Genomic DNA, 25,039 nt, shown 5'->3' with positions numbered 1-25,039 from the left:
TTCCTTCCTTCCTTCCTTCCTTCCTTCCTTCCTTCCTTCCTTCCTTCTTCCCTCCCTCCCCCTCTCTCTTACCCTTCATTTTGGGGCAGGAGAAGGGATTGAGAGGATAGGCAAAAAAAAAAAGAAATAAAAAGAAAAAAAAGAGAGTCATTGAAGAATTTTAAAAATACACAGAAGAGAACAGAGGGTGGCCAAAAAGAAACTCAGAAAAACAAGACTGCTTTGTAAGTATTCCAAAATTCTCTAGTATAGTTTAAAGAATTAATAACTTCAGGAATATAAAGGCAATTCATTTAAATTTCTTATATGTTTATGTGTTGCATCTGTGACACTTTACATAAGACACTTGGTAGAGGATGTCCTTTTTCCTGGCCACCTCATTCACCAGATCTATCTCTATTAGACTTTTTCTTGTGAAGCCACATTAAGAATTCTGATGCATGCATTAAAACCTCATTCTTTGGATGATCTCAAGGCTAGGATGACAGATGCGATTCTTTTAAGTCTCTGAGCAGCAGCTGATAAAAGTTTTTACAAAGTTTAGAAATCAACTAGAGTGATGACTAGCCTAAGATAGTGGTTAGGTTAAATTTTAATGAGAAATATAGCAATATCTTAGAAATTTAATTAACCTTTCAAGTTTTTTTGTTATTTTGTAGTATTTATACTTCTGAAGTTATTGAAGTTTAAAACTGGACTAACTTTTGGGATACTAGAAATGTCTATATGTATGCATATATATATACATGCACTCATCACATGTACATACATGCATACACGTAGTGGGTCTGCCTGCTTCAAGTGTCTCCTCATCCCAATTCATCCTCCATTTTCATCCACCGAACTAATTTGCCTAAAGTTCAGGTTCCTACTCAATAAACTCCTATGGTTCCCCATTGCCTCTATCATCAAATACAGTATTTTTTTGTTTGGCATTGAAAATCCTGCACAACCTAGCTCCCTCCATCTTTCCAGTTATCTTATACCTTACTTCCTGCCATGTACTCTTCGATCCAGTGATACTGGCCTCCTTCCTGTTTCAAGAATAAGACATTCCATCTCTTGACTACAGGCATTTTCCCTGGCTATCCTCTTATTCCATGGAATGCTGTCCCACTTATCTCTATTTACTGACTTCCCTGACTTCCTAAAAATCTTGTCTTCTATAAGTAGTCTTTCTCAATCCCTCTTAATTCTAGTACCTCTATCTTTTAATAATTTCCTATTTATCCTGAATTTGACTTGTTTTCATGTATTTATTTGCTCCTTGTTTCCCCCATTAGACTGTGAGCTCTTTGAGGGCAGGGACTGTCTTTTGTCTTATTTTTTTTTATCTCCAGCACTTAGCACAGTGCCTGACACATAGTAGGTTTTTAATAAATGTTTGTTGACTGATTATATATATGTATACATATGTATATATACTTAAAAGAAAAAGTGATTTGTATGTTAATCAGTCATTTACTAATGACATTTATTTTATATTTATATTTAATTATTTAATTTATTTTTATATTAAATATATTTAATTATTTAACATATTTATATATTTAATATTTATGCATATTTATGTTCATATGCAAGTGTGTTTAATATATAATTATATTTATATAATTATATATATTCACTTATTTATTAAATGTTATGTGACTGTGCAAAGTTTTGGGATTAAGTAAGGCAAAAAAAGTTTCTCCTCAAGAAGTGTGCTCCTAATGGAGCACACATAAGAGGTATTTGAAGTTTCATGTACTATCCTCCTTTTCTGTTCTACTTTATATAAGGAAATTTTCATTTATGTGGTGTTTGTTAAGTTCAGGATACAAAAAATAAAATTACATTACATATATAGATAATTAAATAGAAGATAATTTGAAGGGAGGAGAGAGCACTAACAGCTGGGGCCATCTGGGAAGGTTTCATGTAGGAGATGACATCTAAGTTTAGTCTTGAGTGAAGGTAAGGTGTCTGAGAGGCAGAAGGTCCACTCCAAGCATTTGTTTAATCATGAAGATGGAAGATGGGATTCCAAGTTTGGGAAAAAGAGCTTGTAGTTCAGTTTGGCTGGAATGTCAAATTTTTGGAAGGGAGTAATATGAAATAAATATATAAAGGTAAATTGGCACCAGATTATGGAAAGCTTTCAATGCCACAGGCTAAGAAGTTTGCATTTTATCCTGGAGACAATGGGAAACCATGGAAGATTTTTGAAGAGCAAAGTGGCTTAGACAGTCTTCCATCTTAGGAAGATGATTTTGGTAGCTGCATGGAAGATGGTTTGGGGAAGGGAGGGTTTGAAAGTAGGATGACTAAATAAGAGCCTATTACAATAGCGCCCTCATAAATGGAGAGCAGGGATGGATGTGAGATTTGTTACAGAAGTAAAATCAAAAAGACCTGATACCTGAGTTGATGAGAGATGAAGGCGGTAAGAGCTAGAGATTATGTGGAAGTTACAGAGACTAAAATTCAGTGCATTCATTTGAAATGGAAGGTCTGGAAGAGAGGTGGGTTTAATAGGGAAGATAATGAACTCTATTTTGGATATATTAATTTTGAGATGGTGACAGGACATCCAGGCAGAGTTGTCCAGCATGTAGTTGGCAACACAAAGCTAATGTTTAGGAGAGAGGTAAGGGCTGGATATGTAGAAATATGAGTCATATGGCCAGATACTATACTTGAACCTGTGGCTGCTGCCGCTGTCCTCAAGAGAGCAAATAGAGATAGAGAAGAGAAGAGGTCACAGGACAGAGTTTGCAGGGTGGAGAGAAATTGATGATGATTGGGAAAAGTAAACAGATTTAGAGGAGGAGAACCTAGTAGAGGGCAGCCAGTAGTGTTAAGATATCAAGGAGAATGAAGACAGATAAATCAAAAAAGCATCAGATTTAAAAGTTAATGAGTGGATTAGGAACCTTGAAGAGAAGAGTTTCAGTTGAGTTGTGGGGCTAGAAGCCAGAATACAAAGAGTTAAGAAATTATCAGAAGGGGTGGAAACAGCAAGGACAGGTGTCAATGAAGGGTATTAAAGGAGGGAGAATGTTATAAGCAAAAATATAGAAGTTGGAATGAATATGGTTTGTTGAAGACATAGAGAGTGGACCAGTTTATTTCAAACAAACAATTGAATAATAGCAACTGTTTACATTTCTATGAGTCTTTAAGATTTATAAAGCATTTCCACCACAGCAACTCTGTGAGTTAGACACAATAAGTATTTCTATCCCCATTTTATAGGTAAGGAAACTGAGGCCTCAGGGATTTATCTGGGGTTATACAACTAATAGGCATCAGAGCTGGGATTTAAACTCAGGTCCTCCTTTTGGTTGCCAAAATAGATTTAGCGAAAAGCTATCAATCATTTCATCTTTATCTTATCTTTTTAGCATGTTTAGGGTGTTTAGGAGGACTAGCACCTCTGGTGTGAGGGCTTGCTGAGCCCTTTTCATGGCTGCTTATCTACCCTTGATGTTTATCTGATTTCACCCAACTCTCACCTGTGGCTCCAAGAAACTGTGGCATGAGCAGTGGCCACACTCTGGTAAACTGTCTCAACAGATGGTTAAACCAGGTTGAAGGTAACCACAGGCCTCAAACTTGTCAGTGAGATAGGGGGACCACCCCAAGCATCAAAGGAATGGGTGGATGAGAACAATTTTTTTCAATGGCCATGAAGGCGTCTTAAAGCAAGTGCTGTGGAGCACTTAGAGCTTGATCAGACATTGAAAATGCCAAGGTCATCCACTGCATCCTTAGTCATCTCCAGTCCAGTCATTCTGATTTTTATCTTACCACTGGACTTCAATTACTCAGGAAGAGAGAGTGAGGCTGATGACTTTGTGCAACTCTGTATCACTTAAATCCAATTCATGCACAAATCAGAATATCACCCATGATGTCATTGGTCTCTTTGAATATGAAAGACAAACAACATATTATTCTTTTAAAATGCTCATTTTCATATATGTTTTAATGTCCATAATATACCAGATCAATAGCACATGAACATAAATTTTAAATGAATAAATATACATTTATTCGCAATGCTTTCTCCAAAATGTTTCATGATAGGGGTATGTGTTCAAAAAATTTATAGACCACTTTCCAAGATTACTGAAAAACTGGCAGGTGTGATTGCTGAGATGATGTCATCAAATTTTGGAAGATTGTGAAGAATGGGAGAGGTTCCTCAGGATTGGAGAAAGGCAATATTGTTCCATTTTCAAAAAGGGAATAAAATAGATCCCACAAATTATGGACCAGTGAGTTTGGCTTCTAATTGTGGCAAAACTATAAAACACATCATTAAAGGAATAGTATATGAAGTGGTAAGCATTAAAAGCTAACATGACTTCATTATGAATAGGTCATCTCAAACTAATCTGATTTTTTTTTTTGGCCTAGTGAGTAGATGGGTAAATGAAAGAACTGCTGTATATATAGCATACTAACATTTAGTAAAGCATTTGACAAAAATCTTTTGTGTTGTGTTTGTTGAAAAGATGGAGAGAAATGGTCCAGATAGATCATAATAAGTGAGTTAGGAACTAGTTGAAAGACCAGAACAAGAGTAATTATTCAGTCACTGTCAATGTGGAAGGAGATCTTTCTTTTGAGGGGTACTTTAGGGACCTCTCCTTGGACCCATGCTGTCCAGAAGTTTAATCAATGATCTATAAAAACATAGAAGGTGTGTGTATGAAAGTTGAGGGCAACACAAAGTATTAGTGGTATAGTTAACATAATTAGGTGGCACTCTGGTTCCAAAAGGATTTCAAGAGGACAAAGTGGGAGAATAAGTCCAATAAAATGAAAATGAATAGGGATGAATGTCAAGTTCTATACTTGTTTTCCAAGTATCAACTCTTAAGGATAAGTATATTTTTGACAAGAATTCTGAAAATAAACTATGGGCTTATTATTTTGCAAGTTCAACTTAAGTCAACAGTATGATATGACAGTCAAAATAGCTAATGCTCTCCTTGGCTATGATGAGAGATATAAAGGGAAGAATGTTGGACATAAGAATTCTGCTGTCTGCTGCCCTCAGTGGACCACATCTGGGCTGCTACGTTCAACATTATACATCAGGAAAAATGCAGATGAACTGAGGCATGTTAAAGAATGAACCAAGATGACAAGAAACCAATCAAGGATATTCCATAACCAGTCAATCAATTAATCAATTAAGCATTTTTTTAAATACCTACAGTACTGATAGCTATATACTAGGTATAAATAAAAACAGATTAAATGGTCATTGTCCTCATGGATCTCACACTCTATCAGGGGAAACAACACATACATATAGAAGTGTACAACATGTACACATATACAGAATATGTATCAACTAAATACAAGGTATTTTTAAGTGGGAGGCACTGTCAGCTGGTGGAGAAGGAAACGACAAACCATTCAATTATCATTGCCAAGAAAACCCCAAATGGGATCACAAAAAGTTGGACATGACTGAAAAACAACTGAACAACAACAAAACTATCAACTGGGAGATCAGTTGAAGAAACTAGGGATATAAAGAGAAGGGGAGAGGGAAGAGAAGAGCAAACGGGAAGAGAAGACTCAAAAGGATGTATTCACGTGAGAGAGAAACTATATTAGTCCTACTTGGTCCCACAGGGCAGAACTGGGAACAATGGCTGAAAGTTGTGGAGGGACAGATTGAAGTTGGATGTCTGGAAAAAAATGAAAACAAAAACTTTCTAACAAATAGAGTTATCCCCAAATGGAATATGCTGCCTAGGAGTTAATGAGTTCCCTTTCATTATGGCATCCAGGTGTCACAGTGGATAGATGCTGGACCTGGAATCAGGAAGACTTGAGTTCAAATCTAGCTTCAGATACTTAAATACTTGATATGTGATCTACCCTTGGCAAGTCACTTAGTCTCTGTCTCAGTTTCTTCATCTGGAAAATGGAGATGATGATGATGATGATGATGATGGTGATGATGATACCTACTTCCCAGGGTTGTCATGAAGATAAAATAAGATATTTATAAAGTACTTTGCAAACCTGAAAGTACTATATAAATGCTAACTAGCTACTAATATTAGCTATATTATTATCATTGGAGGCATTGACGCAGAGGCACGGCCGTCACTTGTTAGAGGAGGTTGTAGAAGGAATTGGACTAGGTGGCTTCTGAGTTTCATTCCACTTTTTGGCTCCTTTGATTTGAGATTCTATGACTCCAAGACCAATGTCCTTTCCACTACACTATTCTGAGTTGCAAAGCAGTGGATTTTAGAAAGGTAAGAAAGAGCATCTGGTCACAGTGGCCACATCTCATTTTTTCAGTCCCATGGAAGGCCACTCCATGAAAGTAATAGCAGTTAGAAGTAGTTCTGCTTTATGCCTAGAGCAAAACATCCAGTTGCATTTTAAAATAATGTGATTTTAACTCTATCTCTGATTTCTTTTTTTCCTTTAGGATGTTAATAAAAACAGAGTACAGGTGACTGGCAGAACACAAGGTACGCTAACGGAAATTATTGATTAATTGTCAAGGCAGATAGAAAGTCCATTATACTGAAAGGATTGTAATTAATGTCTCCCGGTTCATCCAAGTGATATGAGTGGCCACATAGACTTGAGGTACCCTCCAGCACTCAAGGTCAGAGTAGAGAGGAACACTCTGGATTTCCTCTTCTGGAAGGGTCAATGTCTAGCCAGGAAGGGGAAAAGGGAATGGGGAACAGGCAGGAAGGTTGAGGGCAGGGAAGTACTTCCTGCAGCATCTGCTCCTGCTCGGCCCTTGAAGTGTCTGGTGGACTCTGGGTGACAGGCAGGCTGGAGAAGGTATGAACCTAGGTTCTTAAATTAGAAGGTGTGGTTGAAAATCTTGGCTATACTACTAACTATGTGTCCTGAGAGAATCATTTTTGTCTCTCTGGCCCTCAGTTTCCTTATCTATAAAATGAGGGAGTCTCTTTGAGCTCCAAACTCTATGATTTGGGGCATCCCCTCAGCTAGGAACAGAGATGTGCTGGAGCCAACTCATACCAGCCCATGAGAGCCAATTGTTGCATTTTTAGGATGAGTATGCCTTAGAAATCTCGACATATACAGATCAGGGCTTGCTCTACTATATTGCAGATTATCTAGAGTTAAGAAGGTGTTGAAGACAATATTACTAACATCGATTCAACTTAAAAGTGTGTTGTACATATGTGTTTTTTGAGAGCTGGTTGATAAATATTCACCATCATGACACCAGATGGAACTCCACTTCCATGGCTATGTGGAGTTCTTCTCAACTTTTGCATTCTCCTACCCATCCAAGCAATCAATGTACCTAATAATGGCAGCAGGAAGTGTCTGAAAGTTCCATTCCTTTGAATGTAAATCTCCTGAACTCTACTGTGGTGCCTTGCTGTATCCTACACACTTTGGTGGGCGTAATATCCCATGATGTCTGAGGGTGGTCAATATCCTTGAGTATCCAGACTCCTCTTTTATGGCCCCAGGCTGCTTCTTCCTCCTCCTTTGTTCATCTATTCTGCTTCAGGAGTCATTTCTTCATCATGAATGATCAGAGTCCAAATGAATGAAATACAACAGGTAACTCTCTCTTTATAGCCCAATATAGAATTTCAGAGCTAGAAGAGACCTTAGTCCCATCTCCTCATTTTAGAGGCCCAGAGAAATGAAGTGTCTTGTCTGAGGTCACATAACTTAGGCAGCTAGTGGCAAAGTAGATAGAGAGCTGGAACTGGAGTCAGGAAGACCTGAGTTCAAATCTGCCCTCAGATACTTACTACCTGTGTGACCCCGGGCAAGTCATTTATCCTTTCTCTGCATCCTCCTCACCTATAAAATGGGGATAATAATTGCTTCTACCTTCCGGGTTGTTTTGAGGATTAACTGAGGAAACAATTGTAAAAGTGCTTGGCACAGTGCCTGATAGGTAGTAGGTGCTATATTAATGTTTATTTCCCGTTTGTAAGTAGAGCTAGGACTAAATCTTTGGTCTTCTTTTGATGATACTCTTCTCTTTTCTTGTCCCAACAGATTGTGAAGGTCCCTGTGTTGAAAATTCACACTGCTTTCAAGCCTGTGCGTCAGGGCTGGAGGGGAACGTAGGGTTTCTATGCAGGAATAAAGAATGGCAGAAATCCACAGATACTTGCCGAACACTTAACGTCCTCACTATTTTTGAGGTAATATTCTTGCTCTTGTTGAATAGATTTTGTTTTTGTTTTTGTTTTTTTTTTAATTACAGGTTGGCTGTGAAGAGTACCCTCCTTAAATGAGTCACATGGTCTGAATAAGAGAGAAAGGGCCTGAATGGCATACTTGAGATTAGCGTTTGTCTTTTCACACAGTTTACCTGGTCAACAATTCAGCGCTAAAGTCCTTAACTTTTCAGATAACAAACAATTTTTCCTCCTCCAGGTAACTTAAATTTTGTGGAGGTGAATAGAATAGAATAATAGGCATGAAAGGGGCTTCTATCCCTTTCTCTATTTCTCCAGAAAGATACCTGTGTTGTTTTAGCAGTAAAAGACAGTCTGGCCTTTGAATGGGCTACAGGGAAAGAATCTGTTCCTACACAAAGCAAAATACAGCTTAATACTCCACTAAGACTTTTGGGACACCCTATATCTCCACCAACATTCCGTATAAGTATCATAAACTCCAATTTTCATTATTTTCTCTTTTCTCATTTCACCCACCTCTTTCCCACAACTGTTTTACCTAGTTCTGTTGATGCCTGTCTCTAGCCCCTAGGGAGAAGATGAAGTTTAGCTGGTCAGTGATTAGGGGCCAATTAACAGGTCTTAAGGGAAAGAACTCTCTTGAGGGGGAAGGTTAGGATCTAATTCACACTCAGAAAGACTCAACAGAAAGCTTTGCCAAGTCAAGAAGAATGCATAGGGTAACCAAACCAAACCAAGGGTTAGGCGAGTGTGGAAACAGCAGGAGTTTGTAATGGTGGTCCAAAGTTGGGAATGTCTGCACAGAGTCAGGAAGGTCACACTACAAAGGGAAGCAGGAAGATAGCAAGAAGATGGTCGCCTCACACAATTTCTTCACTAAGATGCTGTTCACTTTTTGTTGCATGACAGCTATATCCCCTAGGTGCACGCAGTGGGTAGAGTGCTCTTGGGAAGATCTCAGTTCAAACACAGCCTCAGATACTTAGTAGCAATGTGACCTCTAATTGCCTCAATATCCTCTACTGTGAAATGATGATAATAATGGTACCTAACTCCCACAGCTGTGAGAATCAAATGAGATAATATTAAGATCTTAGCACAGTGCTTAGCACATTTGTTGTCATTCGTCGTTCAGTCGTGTCTGACTCCTTGTGACCCCATGGTCATGCCAATACTATTCATGGGGTTTTCTTGGCAAAGATGCTAGAGTGTTTTGCCATTTATTTCTCCAGTGGATTAAGGCAAACAGAGGTTAAGTGAATTGCCCAGGGTCACAGGGTCCAGATTTGAACTCAGGTCTTCCTAACTCCAGGACCAGTGCTCTATCTACTGAGACACTTTGCTGCCTCTACTTGGCACATAGTAGGCACCTAATAATTATTTGTTCCCTCCTCTTTCTCTTCCCTTCCTTGCTTGCCTGCACTTTATTTGCTATAGTCTTGGACAAGTTGCTCTCCTGACTGTCCCAGTAAGAGTACATACCTTCTTTCAAACACATGTTCTAATGGCCATTCCAGTGGGCATAGAGGTAGGAGATATAGATTTGAATGCCCCTCTGGAATCAGTGACATAATGTATATAGAGTGCTTTGCAAACTTTTGCCGTATAAATGTCGGTGATTTTTATCTCATTCATTTCATCTTTTTCAAGGGAGTTCATATAGAAATGGTCTTATCCCAAGTAGCTATCCTGACATTTGTTCTTTTATATTTCATGTTCTGTGGACAATTGTGCAGGTAGATAAAATGATTTTTTGTAATTGATTAAAAGTTTGGGGATGTAAATCCATCTTCTCTAGGCTCTTTGTAATCACTTTTGGGAAGACTTGAGTAGCAGAAAGGATGAAAAGGATAGCATGTGCTTCCTCCTGTTCCCACATGGTTTTGATTATTTTTCTGGAGGAAGAATTTAAAAGCTCTTCATTCTGTTTGGAGATTGTGAGCATTTTGTACGGCAACACCTATTCAAAATGTTGTTTTAAATTTTTATGGGTCTCAATTTTATGTAGTCTCTGAAGAATCAAAAAAATGAATATCACACAGCACTGTGAGTGAACAAATGCTGAAAAGGCAGAACATAACTTGAGGAATTTTAAAGATCAGAAATAAAAAATGTCATCAGGGAAAAGTACAAGAAGAGAAAATGAGCTGGTTACATACAGAGGGTGGTATAGGTGGACACCCTGAGTGTTCTATTGGTAACTTTGAAATACCTGGAGCAAATGTCCTTTTTCCCTGTAGCAAGTTTATGGAACAACTTACACAAAAGTTGCACCGATGGGTAGGCGTGGGTTGATTGTGTATGATCTCATTGAAAGGAACTTCCAAATTTAGGTGATCACAAGTCCATCTGCGTATTTAAGTTCTGTCCAGTAGATTGTGGACAATATTTTTTTTTCTTTCTTTCTGTGATAATGCTCTAGTTTTGTTGTTGAGTTGTTTCAGTTGAGTCCAACTCTTTGTGACCCCATTGGGGATTTCTTGGCAAAGATAATGGAATGGTCTGCCATTTGCTTCTCTAGTGGATTAGGGCAAAGAGAGGTTAAGTGGCTTGGCCAGGTCATGTAGCTACTAAGTGTCTGAGACCAGGTTTGAACTCAGGTCTTCCTAATTCCAAGCCCAGCACTCTATCCACTGAGCCACTTAGCTGCCTCCAAGAATTGCCCTGTACTCATGAGAGGCCTTCTTAGGTCTAGCATGCCGAATAACATAAACTATGAAAGTCTCTTTGAAATGTCAAATGCTATAAATTTTGTTGTTGTTGTTCAATTGTGTCTGATTCTTCATGACCCCATTTGGGGCAAACAGGGTTAAGTGACTTGTCCAGGGTCACACAGATGGTAAGTGTCTGAGGCCAGATTTGAGGTCAGGTCTTCCTGACTCTAGGCTAGGAGCTCTATCTACTTTATGACCTTACTGCCCCCATATGCCAAATAAATTTGAATAAATTTCATGGGAGAGAAAGTACTAGGATCTGGAAGGGTAAGGAAGGGTCTTACATAGTAAATATTTTAGTGGAATTTTGAAAGTCTCCATGTACCCTTTGCAGCTCTCATGTCTTTGAGTCTTTCCATTGGAAGGCCTCAGATCCTGCTGATCAAATCCTTGCCTACGTGTAAAAATGGCCTTCTCTTCATGTAGAACCTAAATCTTGTCCAGCATAAGATTTATGAGAATTGCTCCTTGTTCTGCTATGGTTGTTTTTCTCTCTGAATCTAAATCGTTTCAAATTTCATTTTTGGTTTTCTAAAACACTTCCCTTTTTCACTTCCTCTTGCTTGATGAACTATGCATTTTAGAGTGGGCAGAATTTCTCTGCTCTATGAATAATGCTAATTCTTTGACTGTGAACAAATGAATGAGAAAGTTTTTATTAAGTGCTTACTATGTGCCAGGCACTGTTCCAAGTCCTGAGGATACAAATACAAAAGTGAGACTGTCATTGCCCTCAAGGATTAATCAATCAATCATTAAATACTTATTAAGTGACTACTATATGCCAGGCACTGTGCTAAGTGCTGTGGATACAAAAAGAGGCAAAAGACAACCCCGCCCTCAAGGAGTTTACAATCTAATGGGGGAGACAATTTGCAAACAAATATACATGAAAAAAACTATGTACAGGATAAATAGGAAAAAATTAACAGACGGAGAGCATTGGAATTAAAGGCTGAGGAAGGTTTCCTCTAGAAGGTGGGATCTTAGTTGGTACTTACAGGAAATCAGGAAGGTCAGTAGTTGGAATGAAAGAAGGAAGGAATTCCAGGCATGGGGGACAGTTAGAGAGAATGTCTGGAGCTGAGAGGTAGAGTGTCTTATTTGGAGAACATCCAAGAGGACAGTGTCTCTGGATCAAAGAGTACATGTCAGACAGTAAGATGTAAGAAGATTGGCAAGGTAGGAGGGGGCTAGGTTCTAAAGAGCTTTGAATACCAAACAGAGGATTTTGTATTTGGTCCTGGGAGCAATAGGGAGCTTATTGAGTTTATTGAGCAGGGATGGTGACCTCATCAGACCTGCCCTTTAGGAAAATCACTTTAGTGGTTGATTGGAAGATGGATTGGAATGGGAGTAGAGTTAAGGCCTTCAGACCCATCAGTAGGCTGTTATAATAAATAGTCTAGGCATCAGGTGATGAGAATCTGGCCTAGAGTGGTGGTAGTATCAGAAGAGAGATGGGAGCATTGCAAAGGTGGAATTGACAGGCCTTAACAGCATATTGGCTATGGGAGGAAGTGGTGATGAGAGATAGTGAAAAATCTCTTAACTTATATTCTGATGAGGGAGACAATGAGTGTAGCCAGTGGTGACCAGGGAAGGTTCCCCAAGTGGGTGGTACCGCTCCCTGGGGGCCGCTGGCTCTAGGGAGGGTGGTAGTAGCCTCGGGTGCAATTAGTGGGCATTGAATAAAAATAAGGGGCTGTGGAAGCATAAGGAAAACAAGAGAAGATAAGAAAATTTTGAAAAACCATTTGTACGTGTTTCATCTGTTGTGTAACAGAGTTAAAGTCATAGTGATTACTTTATTTTCCAAATAAACACACAAAATACAAGTTATAACTGATCATTGGTCAAGTCTGAGGACGGGTGTTAACAAGCAAGTGTTGGCAGGCCAGCCTGACCTGTATTGTCAGGAAGTCCAGCATGCATCTGCAGCAGGAATATATGTGTGTAAAGACTTGTTTACAATTTGATACTGTATGGTTACATGATGCAATATTGTGTCATCAAAATTTCAATGCAGGAAAAAAAATCCCACAATTTACAATAAATTATTAAATTTAAGAGGTGTCTTTTTTTTTTAAATGAAGCAAATTAAAAAAAGTTAAAGGGTTAAAGAAAGTAGATTTCTGGGGGTTGGGGGAGGGGGAGCAACATTGAGTAATTTTATTTTTTGAAAAGAGGATGGTAGCGAATTCTATCAAACATTTAAAAAACAATTAATACCAATACTATATAGACTATTTGGGGAAATAGGTGAAGAAGGAGTCTTACCAAATTCTTTTTATGTTACAAATATGGTGCTGATACCTAAACCAGGAAAAGTCACAACAGAAAAAGAAAATTATAGACCAATATCCCTAATAAATATAGATGCAAAAATTTTAAATAAAATATTAGCAAATAGATTACAGCAACTTATCACAAGAATAATGTACTATGACCAGGTAGGATTTATACCAGGAATGCAGGGTTGGTTCAATATTAGGAAAGCTATCAACATAATTGATCAAATCAACAACAAAATTAACAGAAACCACATTATCATCTCAATAGATGCAGAAAAAGCTTTTGACAAAATACAACACCCATTCCTATTAAAAACACTACAGAGCATAGGAATAAATGGAGTGTTCCTTAAAATAATAAGTAGCATCTACCTAAAACCTTCAGCAAGCATCATGTGTAATGGGGACAAGCTAGAGTCATTTCCAATAAGATCAGGGGTGAAACAAGGATGTCCATTATCTCCACTGTTGTTCAATACAACTGGACCATGTACTGGAAATGTTAGTTTTAGCAATAAGAGAAGAAAAAGAAATTGAAGGTATTGGAATAGGCAAAGAAGAAACAAAGCTATCACTCTCTGCAGATGATACAATGATATACTTAGAGAATCTTAGAGAATCAAGTAAAAAACTACTTGAAATAATAAACAACTTTAGCAAATTTGCAGGCTATAAAATAAACCCACATAAATCATTGGCATTTCTATATATTACCAACAAAACCCACCAGCGAGAGATAGAAAGAGAAATTCCATTTCAAGTTACTGTAGACATTATAAAATATTTAGGAGTCTACCTACCAAAACAAACCCAGGAATTATATGAACACAATTATAAAACACTTTTCACACAAATAAAGTCAGATCTAAATAACTGAAAAACATCAGTTGCTCTTGGGTAGGCCGAGCTAATATAATAAAAATGACAATTCTACCTAAGCTAATTTACTTATTCAGTACCATACCAATCAAACTACTAAAAATTATTTTATAGAACTAGAAAAAATAATAACAAGATTCATTTGGAAGAACAAAAGGTCCAGAATATCAAGAGAACTAATGAAAAGAAATGAAGGGGAAGGTAGCCTAGCCATACCAGATCTTAAATTGTATTATAAAGCAACACTCATCAAAACTACTTGGTACTGGATAAGAAATAGAGTGGTAGATCAGTGAAATAAGTTAGGTATGCAAGACATAGTAGTCAATGACTACAGTAATCTACTGTTTGATAAACCCAAAGACCCCAGCTTCTGGGATAAGAAATCACTATTTGACAAAAACTCTGGGAAAACTGTAAAAGAATATGGCAGAAACTGGGCATAGACCAAAATCTCATCCCATATACCAAAATAAAGTCAAAATGAGTTCATGATTTAGATATAAAGACTGATGCTATAAGCAAACTGGGAGAGTAAGGAATAGTTCATCTGTCAGATTTATGGAGAACAGAAGAATTTGTGACCAAACAAGAGATAGAGAACATTTCAAAATGCAAAATGGATAATTTTGATTACATTAAATTGAAAAGTTTTTGCACAAAGTCAATGAAACCAAGATTAGGAGGGAAGTAGAAAACTGGGAAAGAATTTTTAGAACCAGCGTCTCTGATAAGGGCCTCATTTCTCAAATATATAGAAAATTAAGTCAAATTTATAATAATATAAGTTATTCCCCAATTGATAAATGGTCAAAGGATATGAACAGGAAGTTCTCAGATAAAGAAATTAAAGCCATCTATAGTTATATGAAAAAATGCTCTAAATCACTATTGATTAGAGAAATGCAAATCAAAACAACTCTGAGATACCACATCACACCTATCAGATTGGCCAACATGACAAAACAGGAAAATGATAAATGTTGGAGCAGATGTGGGAAAATTGGAACACTAATGCATTGTTGGTGGAGTTGTGAAATGATTCAACCATTTTGGAGAGCAATTTGGAGCTATACCCAAAGGGCTATAAAATTGTGCATACCCTTTGATCCAGCAATAGCACTTCTAGGTCTGTATCCCAAAGACATCATAAAAATGTGAAAAGGACCCATATGTACAAAAATATTTCCAGCAGCTCTTTTTGTAGTGGCAAAGAATTAGAAATTGAGGGGATACCCATCAATCGGGGAATGGCTGGACAAGTTATGGCATATGAATGTAATAGAATACTATTGTGCTATAAGAAATGATGAGCAGGTGGACTTCAGAAAAACCTGGAAGACTTATATGAACTGATGCCGAGTGAAGTGTGCAGAACCAGAAGAATGTCGTACACAGTAACAGCCACATTGTGTGATGACTAACTTTGATAGACTTAGCTGTTCTCAGCAATGAAAGGATTTAAGACATCTCCAAAGGTCTCATGATGGAAAATGCTATCCACATCCAAAGACAGAACTGTGGAGTTTGAATGCAGATTGAAGCATACTATTTGCTATTTTTTTCTTCCGTTTTGTTTTGTTTCCTCTTACTGGTGGTTCCTCCTATTGATTCTAATTCTTCCTTACAACACGACTAATGTGAAAATATGTTTAATAGAAATGTATATGTATAGCCTATATCAGATTGTGCGCTGTCTTGGGGAGGGGGGGAAGGAGGGGAAGAAAAATTTAAAACTCAAAAGCTTGTGGAAGTGATTGTTGATAAATCAAAATAAATTAATAAAAAATTTAAAAAAAAAGAGGACGGGAGGCCAAATAAGTTTGGAAGCCTCTGGTATAGGGAGTCACAGGGATGGTGATTAGATGGGGTAGCTCAATCAGCATCAAATTAGTGTCCTAATGTGCCAAAGTCCCAGGGCAGAGCTGTATAAAGCTACCATCCAGAGGTCCATCTCTCTTTTCCTCTCTAGTATTCTTCTCAACCAGTGTCCCAGCTGAACTCTCCTAGACCTTCTTCAGAATTTCCTTTTGTTTATCTTACTCTTTTCTTCAAGTAACCCAGCCTTTTAGTATGCCCCTGGAACAGTAGAAATGAAGCTAAAATCACAGCTATAAACAGGAATGTTTTTTAATCATCTAACCATAAATATATGTGTTGTGCTTTCTCCCCCCTTCCTGTTTTTTAGGATGCACCAAAGATAATTCCCAACATCTTTTCAGCTACGCCTTCAAAAATAGGAAAACATGAAACTATTACAGACGTTTTGATGCAAAGATGTCCAAAGGATTTATCTTGCATACTTAAAGGCATTCAAAGGTCTCCACAAATACCAGGAAACATTGAGGTCATCGTAGAGCTGTTGCATAATATTTCAAGAGTGTTGTCTGAAGATGTTGATGAAGTTAAGATGCAGGTGAGTCACCTTGCATATTTTCCAAAAGATTTGGATGTTGTCCAACTGGAATGAGAGGTACCTGTGGGATAGAGAGGGGAGAGCTGGCCATGTTGCCTCTTATATGCTTCTTCTTCATGATGACTTGCTAAGGTTGAGAAATATTTTCCATGTGGTAAGAACCACACGGTAGATAGAAGGTGCAGTAGATAGAGCACTGGCCCTGGAGCCAGGAGGACCTGAGTTCAAATCCTGCCTCAGACACTTAACATGTACTACTTGCATGACCCTGGGCAAGTCACTTAACCCAGATTGCTTCACAAAAACAAGCAAACAAAAACAAAACAAAAAAACTTTCCATGTGGAAAAGAATCAGAATTGTAGGGCATTAGGGCAGGAAGGGACTTCTGGCAAAGCTCAAGACCATAATTAGCAAAAACTGAAGTTTGAAATTGAATGGGGATGATTTCTAGAATCATAAACTAAATTGAAAAGGTCTCTAGAGTTGTTCCCATTTTATAGATTAGGAAACTGAGATCTAGAAAGGTTAGGGAACTTGCTTGAAGTCATACAACTAGTAAATGATAGAGTACCTGAAGAAAGGTTGGAGGTGGTAAGGGTGGAAGTGAGGTAGAGGGGAAAAGAGAATTGAATAGGTAATAAGATTTGACTTCTAGGCTCATGTTGAGATTGAGTGCAGCCCTAACACATTTAATTAATACTTGATGACTGATGAAAGGACTAGATGATTTTTTTTTTCTGTGACCTTAAGCAAGTCTGTATTCCCTTTAAATATAAAGCAGGTCTGGTAATAGAATATTGTTTTGGGTATCTCTGTTCTTTGGGATGTGTCCCCAAGGTCTCTGTTTTGCAACATGGTGATGCCTAGAGTCTTTCCCCCATAGATCATTGTGTATTGAGGTCTAAGGTCACTCCCTAAGGTATTCCTTTTCAATTGAATTTGTCATACTGAAAATGTTGTTGTCCTTGCCCTGGATGCCAGAATCACTAATTACAATTCTGTATGTTATATATTGCTTTAAGATTTTTAAAACACTTTCTTCAAAATAACTTTGTGAAAAAGGAAGTCCAAGTACAAATATTCCAATTTTACAGAAGAGGAAACTAAGGTTCAAAGAAATGAGGCTGATATGCAGTACAAGATAACTATATACATTTCAGAATGATAATATTATATGATGGTTAGTTAGTTACCTTGGCAATTATTTCCTTAAATTCAAGTCAATGAAGCAAGCAATTATTAAACACCTAAGTCAAGTCAGCCAGCATTTATTAAGAGCCTACTGTGTGCCAGGCTCTGTGCTAGGTTCTGGGGATATGAAGGTAAAAATGAAACACCTCTGTCATTGAGGAGCTTATATTTTATTTGGGGTGAAACAATATGCACAGAAAAAATTAAAAACAAGATATATACAAAGCAAATGGCAATTGTATATGGATCTTCCTAGATCATCATGGCACAGTGGAAAGAGAGCTAACTTTGGAGTCAGAAGACCTGAATACAAATGCAGCCTCTGTCACTTACTGCTTATATGATCTTAAGAGGTCACTATATGGGGGGCAGCTAGGTGGTGCAGTGGATAAAGCTCTGGCCCTGGAGTTAGGAGGACCTGAGTTCAAATCTGTCCTCAGACACTTGACACTAGCTGTGTGACCCTGGGCAAGTCACTTAACCCCATTGCCTAGTAAAAAAGAAAACAAACAAACAAACAAAAAAAGAAGTCACTATATCTCTCTTCTCTAGGCTTCAGTTTCCTCATCTATATAATGAAGGAGTTGTCCAGATGGCCTTTGAGGTCCATTTCAGCTTTACATCTATGATCCTATGGCCTGGGTTCAAATTGTACCACCAACACTTAATATCTTTGGCATCTTTGATTAGTCTCTTAACCTCCCCGGGCTTGAGTTTCCTTATCTGTTAAATGACGTGGCTGAATTAGAAAGTCTCCAAAGTCCCGTATGGTTCTAAGCCTGTGAGGTTATGATCCTATGAAGTTAATTCACCCGGTCCTTACTTGTAAAATGAAGGGGTGACCTAGATGACCTCAAAGGCCCCTTCCAGTTCCAAGTCTGTGATCCTATAACTTACATAGTTGTCCTATAGCTGGAGGCAGAGTATTGTGTGGATAGAGTGCAGTATTTGTAGCTGGAAACACTCGGGTCAAAATCATGCCAGGGACCTATTGGCTGTGCAATCATGGGAGAAGTAGTAGAGTAGTGACAGCAGCAACAACAGCTAGCAATTACACGGTGCTTTCACATTCACAAAATGCTTTAAGAATATGACCTTATTTCATCCTCACAATAGTCCTGGGAGGTATGTGCTATTATCATCATCCCCATTTTACAGGTGAAGAAATTGAGGAAGACAGAAGGTAAGTGATTTTTCCAGGGTCACACAGTGAGTAAATGTCGTAAGCTGGATTTGAACTTAGGTTTTCCTGATTCTAGGTCCGGGGCTCTCTCCACTGTCTCCTAGTTGTACTGGGAAGAACACTGGCCTTAGAGAAACATGTAAAAAATATAGTGCTGGACTTGGAGTAAGAAAGACTAGATTTGGGGGCAGCTAGGTGGTGCAGTGCTCTGGCCTTGGAGTCAGGAGGACCCAAGTTCAAATCTAGCCTCAGGCACTTCACGCTTACTAGCTGTGTGACCCTGGGCAAGTCACTTAACCCCAATTGCCTCACCAAAAAAAATAAAAATAAAAAAAATAAAGACCAGATTTCAATTTTGGCTCAAATACCTAACTAGTTTTGTGTGACTAAGCAAGTCACTTCTCTGTTTTTCTATTTCCTCATCTGTAAAATGGGTGTAATAAATAACACTTGTATTACTTTCCCAGGCTTGTTGTTGGGCTCAGCTGAGACAATAGATGCAAGGCATTTTTGGGAACATTCAAGTGCTTTAGAAACATCCATTATTGTAGTTGCTGTTATCATCATTACCTAGTTAACACATAATGTTCCTTTGTAGAGCTACAGCATCATAGCAAATCATATTCTGGACAGCAGAAGCATCTCACACTGGACCTTTGTCCCTGAAAGAAGCAGTAGCTCTATCCTGTTGCAGTCAATGATTTCTTTTGTGAAGAACCTCTTACTACATGAACATTCCCTTGACATCTCAGAAGAATTCATTCACATCCTGGGCATCAACATATCAAAAGACAGTGGCCAAGAGAGTTTGAGTTTTTCCATGAAGGTGAATGATACTGAGAATGAAGTCACCGGGTTGGTGCTTCTCCCACAGGAAGAGCTTCAGAAGCTATCTTTGCCTTCCCAAGCCATCAGCATTGCCTTCCCCACACTAGGGGCCATCTTGGAAGCCAGTTTCTTTGAGAATGTCACTGTGAATGGTCTCATTCTGTCTGTCATCTTGCCCAAGGAGCTCCAAAGGATCTCACTGGTTTTTGACAAGATCACCAAATTTAGAGGTGGCAGAACACAGTGTGTTGGCTGGCACCCGACAGAGAATAAGTGGGATGAGGAAGCCTGTGAAATGGCCCTGGATGGCATGGACCAGACTCTTTGTAGTTGTCAATCAAACAAGAGATTTACTTCTTTCTCAATTCTTATGTCGCCCCATGTCCCTGAGAGCACAGTTCTGCTTTATATCATGTATATTGGCCTGGGCATCTCAATTGGTAGTTTAATTCTTTGCTTAATCATTGAGGCCATGGTCTGGCGCCAGGTAATGAAGACAGAGATCTCATACTTACGCCACGTTTGCATCGTGAACATTGCTGCCACACTTCTGATGGCAGATACGGGCTTCATTGTAGCTTCCCTCTTTAGCAATCTAGCACAACACCATAATGGTTGTGTGGCTGTTACCTTTTTTATTCACTTCTTTTACCTCTCTGTTTTTTTCTGGATGTTCGTGATGGCACTTCTCATCCTTTATGGAATTGTGATCGTTTTTCATACTATACCAAAGTCTGTTGTAATGACTTCTGCCTTCTCTGTAGGATATGGGTGTCCTTTGATAATTGCTGTCATTACAGTTGCTGCCACTGAACCAGGCCAAGGCTATGTGCGACCCATGACCTGTTGGCTCAACTGGGATAATACCAAAGCCCTACTTGCCTTTGTTGTCCCAGCCCTGGCCATCGTGGTGATGAACTTGATCACAGTAGGAATAGTCATAGTAAAGACTCAGCGACCTTCCATCGGCAGCCCAATAGCTCAAGAAATGGCTACTATAGTGAGAATAAGTAAGAATGTTGCCATCCTCACACCATTGCTGGGACTGACCTGGGGCTTTGGAATAGCCATAGTCATAGAAAAGAATTCCCTGGCATTCCACATCATCTTCTCATTACTTAATGCTTTCCAGGTATGTATAAATTCTATTGATATATTTTAATGGGGAGAGTGAGAAAGCACAGGAGATAGAAGGAGTTATAGTGATGTCAAAAGAGGGCTGAATTTTTAGTCAGAGGACCTGTGTTTAAACTCTGGTTCTGCCACTTTCTATATATGCATAACTTTGGGCCTCAATTTCCTCATTTCTAAGTTGATCATATGAACTCAAAACTTCTGGCTCTAATTAAATTATCCTAAGGAGTTTCATGGAAGGAAGTGTGTGGGGTCTGATATACTACTGGACAATTCATTACTTAAAGCCCATTGAAGTATTGTAAAGATAGAATTTCATAATGTTAATAGCAGTGTGGAGGTATCACAGCTTAGTCAATAGAATGTTAGGCCTAGACTCAGGAAGAGTTGGGTTCTGATCCCATCCTTTTTCTTCCATGTATTTGGAAGCTATGGTTATTTGATATAGTGACATATATTAAAAAACATTATTCCTATACTTTAGGGGGCTGACATCATCATCATCATCATCATCATCATCATCATCATCATTATTATTATTATTATTTTATTCTCATATTTTTGTAAGGTACAGAAAGAAGCAATCCTGGGACAAGTCGTGATCTTGCTATTATTCTTTTATATTCTGTGTTCTGTGGACTACTACACTGGTGGATAAAATAACTACTTTTTGTAGTTAAATGAAAAAATTAGAATTTAAGCTTGTAGTCTGTAGAATTCACTGAAAGCATCCTTGGTATAACTACAGTAGTAGATAGGACGGTAGAGATGACATGTACCTCATTTTTTCCCTACATGACTTCGATCTCAACCAGATCTCTGAAATTGTATGTAGCTTGTTGATTATAAATATTTGGGATGGTGACATCTACTAAAAATGTTGTTTTTAGTTTGTTTTTTTTGCAATTGAGGTTAAGTGACTTTCCCAGGGTCACACAGCTAGTAAGTATCAAGTGTTTGGTCTGAGGTCGATTTTGAACTCAGGTCCTCCTGACTTCAGGGCCATTGCTCTATCCACTGTACCACTTAGCTGCACCCAAGTTGTTCTTAAGTTTTTATGAGTCAAAGTTGTATCTGAGTAATTGTGCATAAGTTTGGTCTGTCTTGCAGGTCTGGCTGTAGCCCAGTTGGGTTGAGTTTTAAATGATATTTTAAAGTTTGTATTTGTGGTATGACAGGTAGAAAACTTCTTGGAAAAGATATGTTGTAGAGAATAATAAAACTAATTACTGATACTTCTATAGCACTTTAAAGTTTTCAAAGTTTTTTTTTTTTTACAAAAATCTCAGTCCTGATCCCATAGCTGCTATCACATTTCTCCCCAAGCTACCTTATGGTCAACCATTTCCTATTTATTTGTTTTTATTCTGTTTGTCTTTGTGTGGCTGCTTAGGAGTAAGGATTGTTTCATTCATTGTCTTAGCATTCTTAGCACCTAGCATAGTGCTTAGTAAACACTTGCTGATCTATTGATTCTTAAACTCTGTGAAGTAGGTACTACAGGTAATATTATCCCCATTTTACAGATGAGGAAAATGAACCAAGAGCATTCTGGTAAATGTCAGGGGTAGGATTTAAACCTAAATCTTTTTCTGACTCCAGTTTCAACCCTTTCAGACAATGGATCAGATAAGGGACTTCTAATTATTGTATTGACAATGATTGGTGGCACTCCACTCATGCTGATCATTATGGGCTTAAGTGTCAAACTTTGGTGGCTAATCACGTCCAGAATATCTGCAATACTGTGGCTGAAAGTGGGCACAGTAGGCTTCTCTAATACCTACTTAATCTCCATTCATATTCACTTTAATTTTGATTCATGAATCCAGAACCATATTGGAAGTTTGACTTTTGCTATTGTTTTTTGTTTGCTTGTTTGTTTTGTCTGGAACTGTTAATTTCATTTGTGTAGGGAACCCTCATGTGGAAACTGTTCCTATTAATGCAGATTGATGATTCTCTTGTAACTGCTAGTCCTAGAGAACTGCCTGTTATGAGCGGTTTAGTGACTTGCTCAAGGTTACCCAGCTAGTATGTGTCAGAGGTAACACTTGAAACAAGGTCTTTTTGTCTCCCAGTCTAGCCTTGTATTTGCTATGCCATATTGTCTCTCTTGTTTGAAGTTATCTATAATTATTCCACTTAGGTAATCTATATAAAGCATTGTTCAAATGATAAATCACTATATAAATACAGGCTATTATTATTGTCATCATCATCACTGTTGTCTCTTCATTTTTTTCGGATGGCATTAACATAGAAATCCTGAAACAATTCTGCTATATATTACTTTATATTTAATGTTCAGCAGTCTATTGTATAGGTGGATAAAATGACTCTTTTGTAAATCAATAAGAATGTTGGGGATGCAATCTCATCATTTGTAGACCTGCTTAAAGCATCATTAGGACTACTCCAATAGCAGATAGGTCCATAGAAGCAGCTAGGTGGACCATTGGGTAGAGTAATGGGGGTACGGAGTCAGGGAGACTTGAGTTTAAATCCGGCCTCAGATTAGTTGTGTGACCCTGGACAAGTCATTTAAACTCTGTCTGCTTCAGATTCTATAAAATGAGGATAATAATAGCACTTATCTCCCAAGGTTGTTGGGATGATCAAATGAAATAATATTTATAAAGTGCATAGCATGGTGTCTGGTAAAAAGAGTTTGATAAATGCTTGTTTCCTTTCTCCCTCTTCCCTCCCTTCCTTCCTTCTTCCCTTCTTTTTTCTTTCTTTATTTCCTTCCTCTCTCCCTCCCTCCTTCCTTCCATCCATCCATCCTTCCTTCCTTCCTTTTCTTCTTCCTTCCTTTTTTCTCCTTCCTTCCTACCAGGTGTGCTCTATGTGTAGCTATAGGATGAAGGAGAAGGGAAATCAGCATTTATACAATGCCTACTATGTATCAGACACTATGCTAAGCTATGGGCAGGAAAACAAGGATAGCATGTAATTTGTCCTATTCCCACATGGCTTTGATTTCTTTTGTAAGTTCTCAAACTCAGATCTTTGTTGAGCCCATATCCAACACTCTTTCAGACATAGACCAGATTGGGACCAGGCAAACTGTTGTACTGGTACAATATACCAGTTCTTTGCCTCTCTTTAAAAAGACAGCTGAGAATACTTTGATCTCTGGCATGCACCATTTTAGTGTGTTTCAAAGATTTAGCAATATTTCATCTAAATATGATTTTGTTTTCCAAAAGAAAACAAAGTGTTGAATTTTGTATTTATTGTTTTCTTTTTTGTTTTGTTTTGTTTTTATAAATACTTCTTTTCCTTTCCTGTTTCCAAGGGCTTCTTTATTTTAGCGTTTGGAACGTTCCTGGATCAGAAGGTACTGTAGCTAGTTTTTGTTTTTGTTTTTGTTTTTTAAATTTATGGCACTGACAGTCTGTCTATCTACTCATTTCAGTCATTCTTTTGTAAATGTGTTCATGCTATCATATGTACAATGATGATAAAGGAAAGCACAGTACAAAGCCCTTCTCTAATGTTACAGTGGTTAAGTTAACTAGCATACAGGAACTTTTGGTATAAATTTAAATATATATGTACATATATATACATATATATTTAAATGATTTCTTAAAAAGTCTTATTCTCCCTAACTTTACTTTTTCTATTCCTGTCACTGTCATCCTTCTAGTCACCCAGAGTAGAAGTCTGAGTGTTACCTTTTACTTATTCTTCTACTTCACTCCCTACATGCAAGCAGTTTTGACTATTCTGCCTCAGTAATATCTGTCATATCTGCTCTTCTTTTTTTCATCCTGACTGCCAAAACTCTAATACATGGCTTTGTTATCTTTCATGCAAACTGTTTCACAATGGTCCTCCTTGCCTCCAGACTTACTCTCCTGCAAACTATTCCAACACAACTGTTAAAATAATATGTCTTATGTACAGGCCTGCTCATGTCACTCCTGTGCCTTAAAAAAGCAAAAAAACAAAAAACAAAAACAAACAAACAAACAAACAAAAACCTTTCATGACTCTCTGTTATTGTTTTTTTTTTTTGGGGGGGGGCAAGGCAATTGGGGTTAAGTGACTTGCCCAAGGTCACACAGCTAGCGCATGTTAAGTGTTTGGTCTGAGGCCAGATTTGAACTCAGGTCCTCCTGACTTCAGGGCCGGTGCTCTATCCACCGCGCCACCTAGCTGCCCCATGACTCTCTGTTATTGACAGAATGTCCAAACTCTCTTGCCTGGC

General features: G+C 38.1%; 1 protein-coding gene across 5 annotated transcripts in view; it reads left to right on the top strand.

The window, feature by feature from the left end:
* ADGRF2 (adhesion G protein-coupled receptor F2) overlaps positions 1 to 25,039 on the top strand; it is a 54,069-nt gene that overhangs the window by 22,158 nt on the left and 6,872 nt on the right. For 4 of the 5 annotated variants that reach the window (XM_027838313.1, XM_027838312.1, XM_027838314.1 and 1 more), the window contains exons 3-7: positions 6,452 to 6,494; positions 8,032 to 8,180; positions 16,256 to 16,483; positions 19,457 to 20,818; positions 24,122 to 24,163. In XM_027838313.1, coding sequence (XP_027694114.1) covers positions 6,452 to 6,494; positions 8,032 to 8,180; positions 16,256 to 16,483; positions 19,457 to 20,818; positions 24,122 to 24,163 — 1,824 coding nt within the window. The remainder of the gene's footprint in view (positions 1 to 6,451; positions 6,495 to 8,031; positions 8,181 to 16,255; positions 16,484 to 19,456; positions 20,819 to 24,121; positions 24,164 to 25,039) is intronic. The other variant, XM_027838316.1, reaches the window with a different exon arrangement.

The sequence above is a fragment of the Vombatus ursinus genome, unplaced genomic scaffold (assembly GCF_900497805.2).
Source record: "Vombatus ursinus unplaced genomic scaffold, bare-nosed wombat genome assembly UNPS02014826.1, whole genome shotgun sequence".
Taxonomy (NCBI): domain Eukaryota; kingdom Metazoa; phylum Chordata; class Mammalia; order Diprotodontia; family Vombatidae; genus Vombatus; species Vombatus ursinus.
This window is presented reverse-complemented; position numbering and strand designations above follow the sequence as displayed.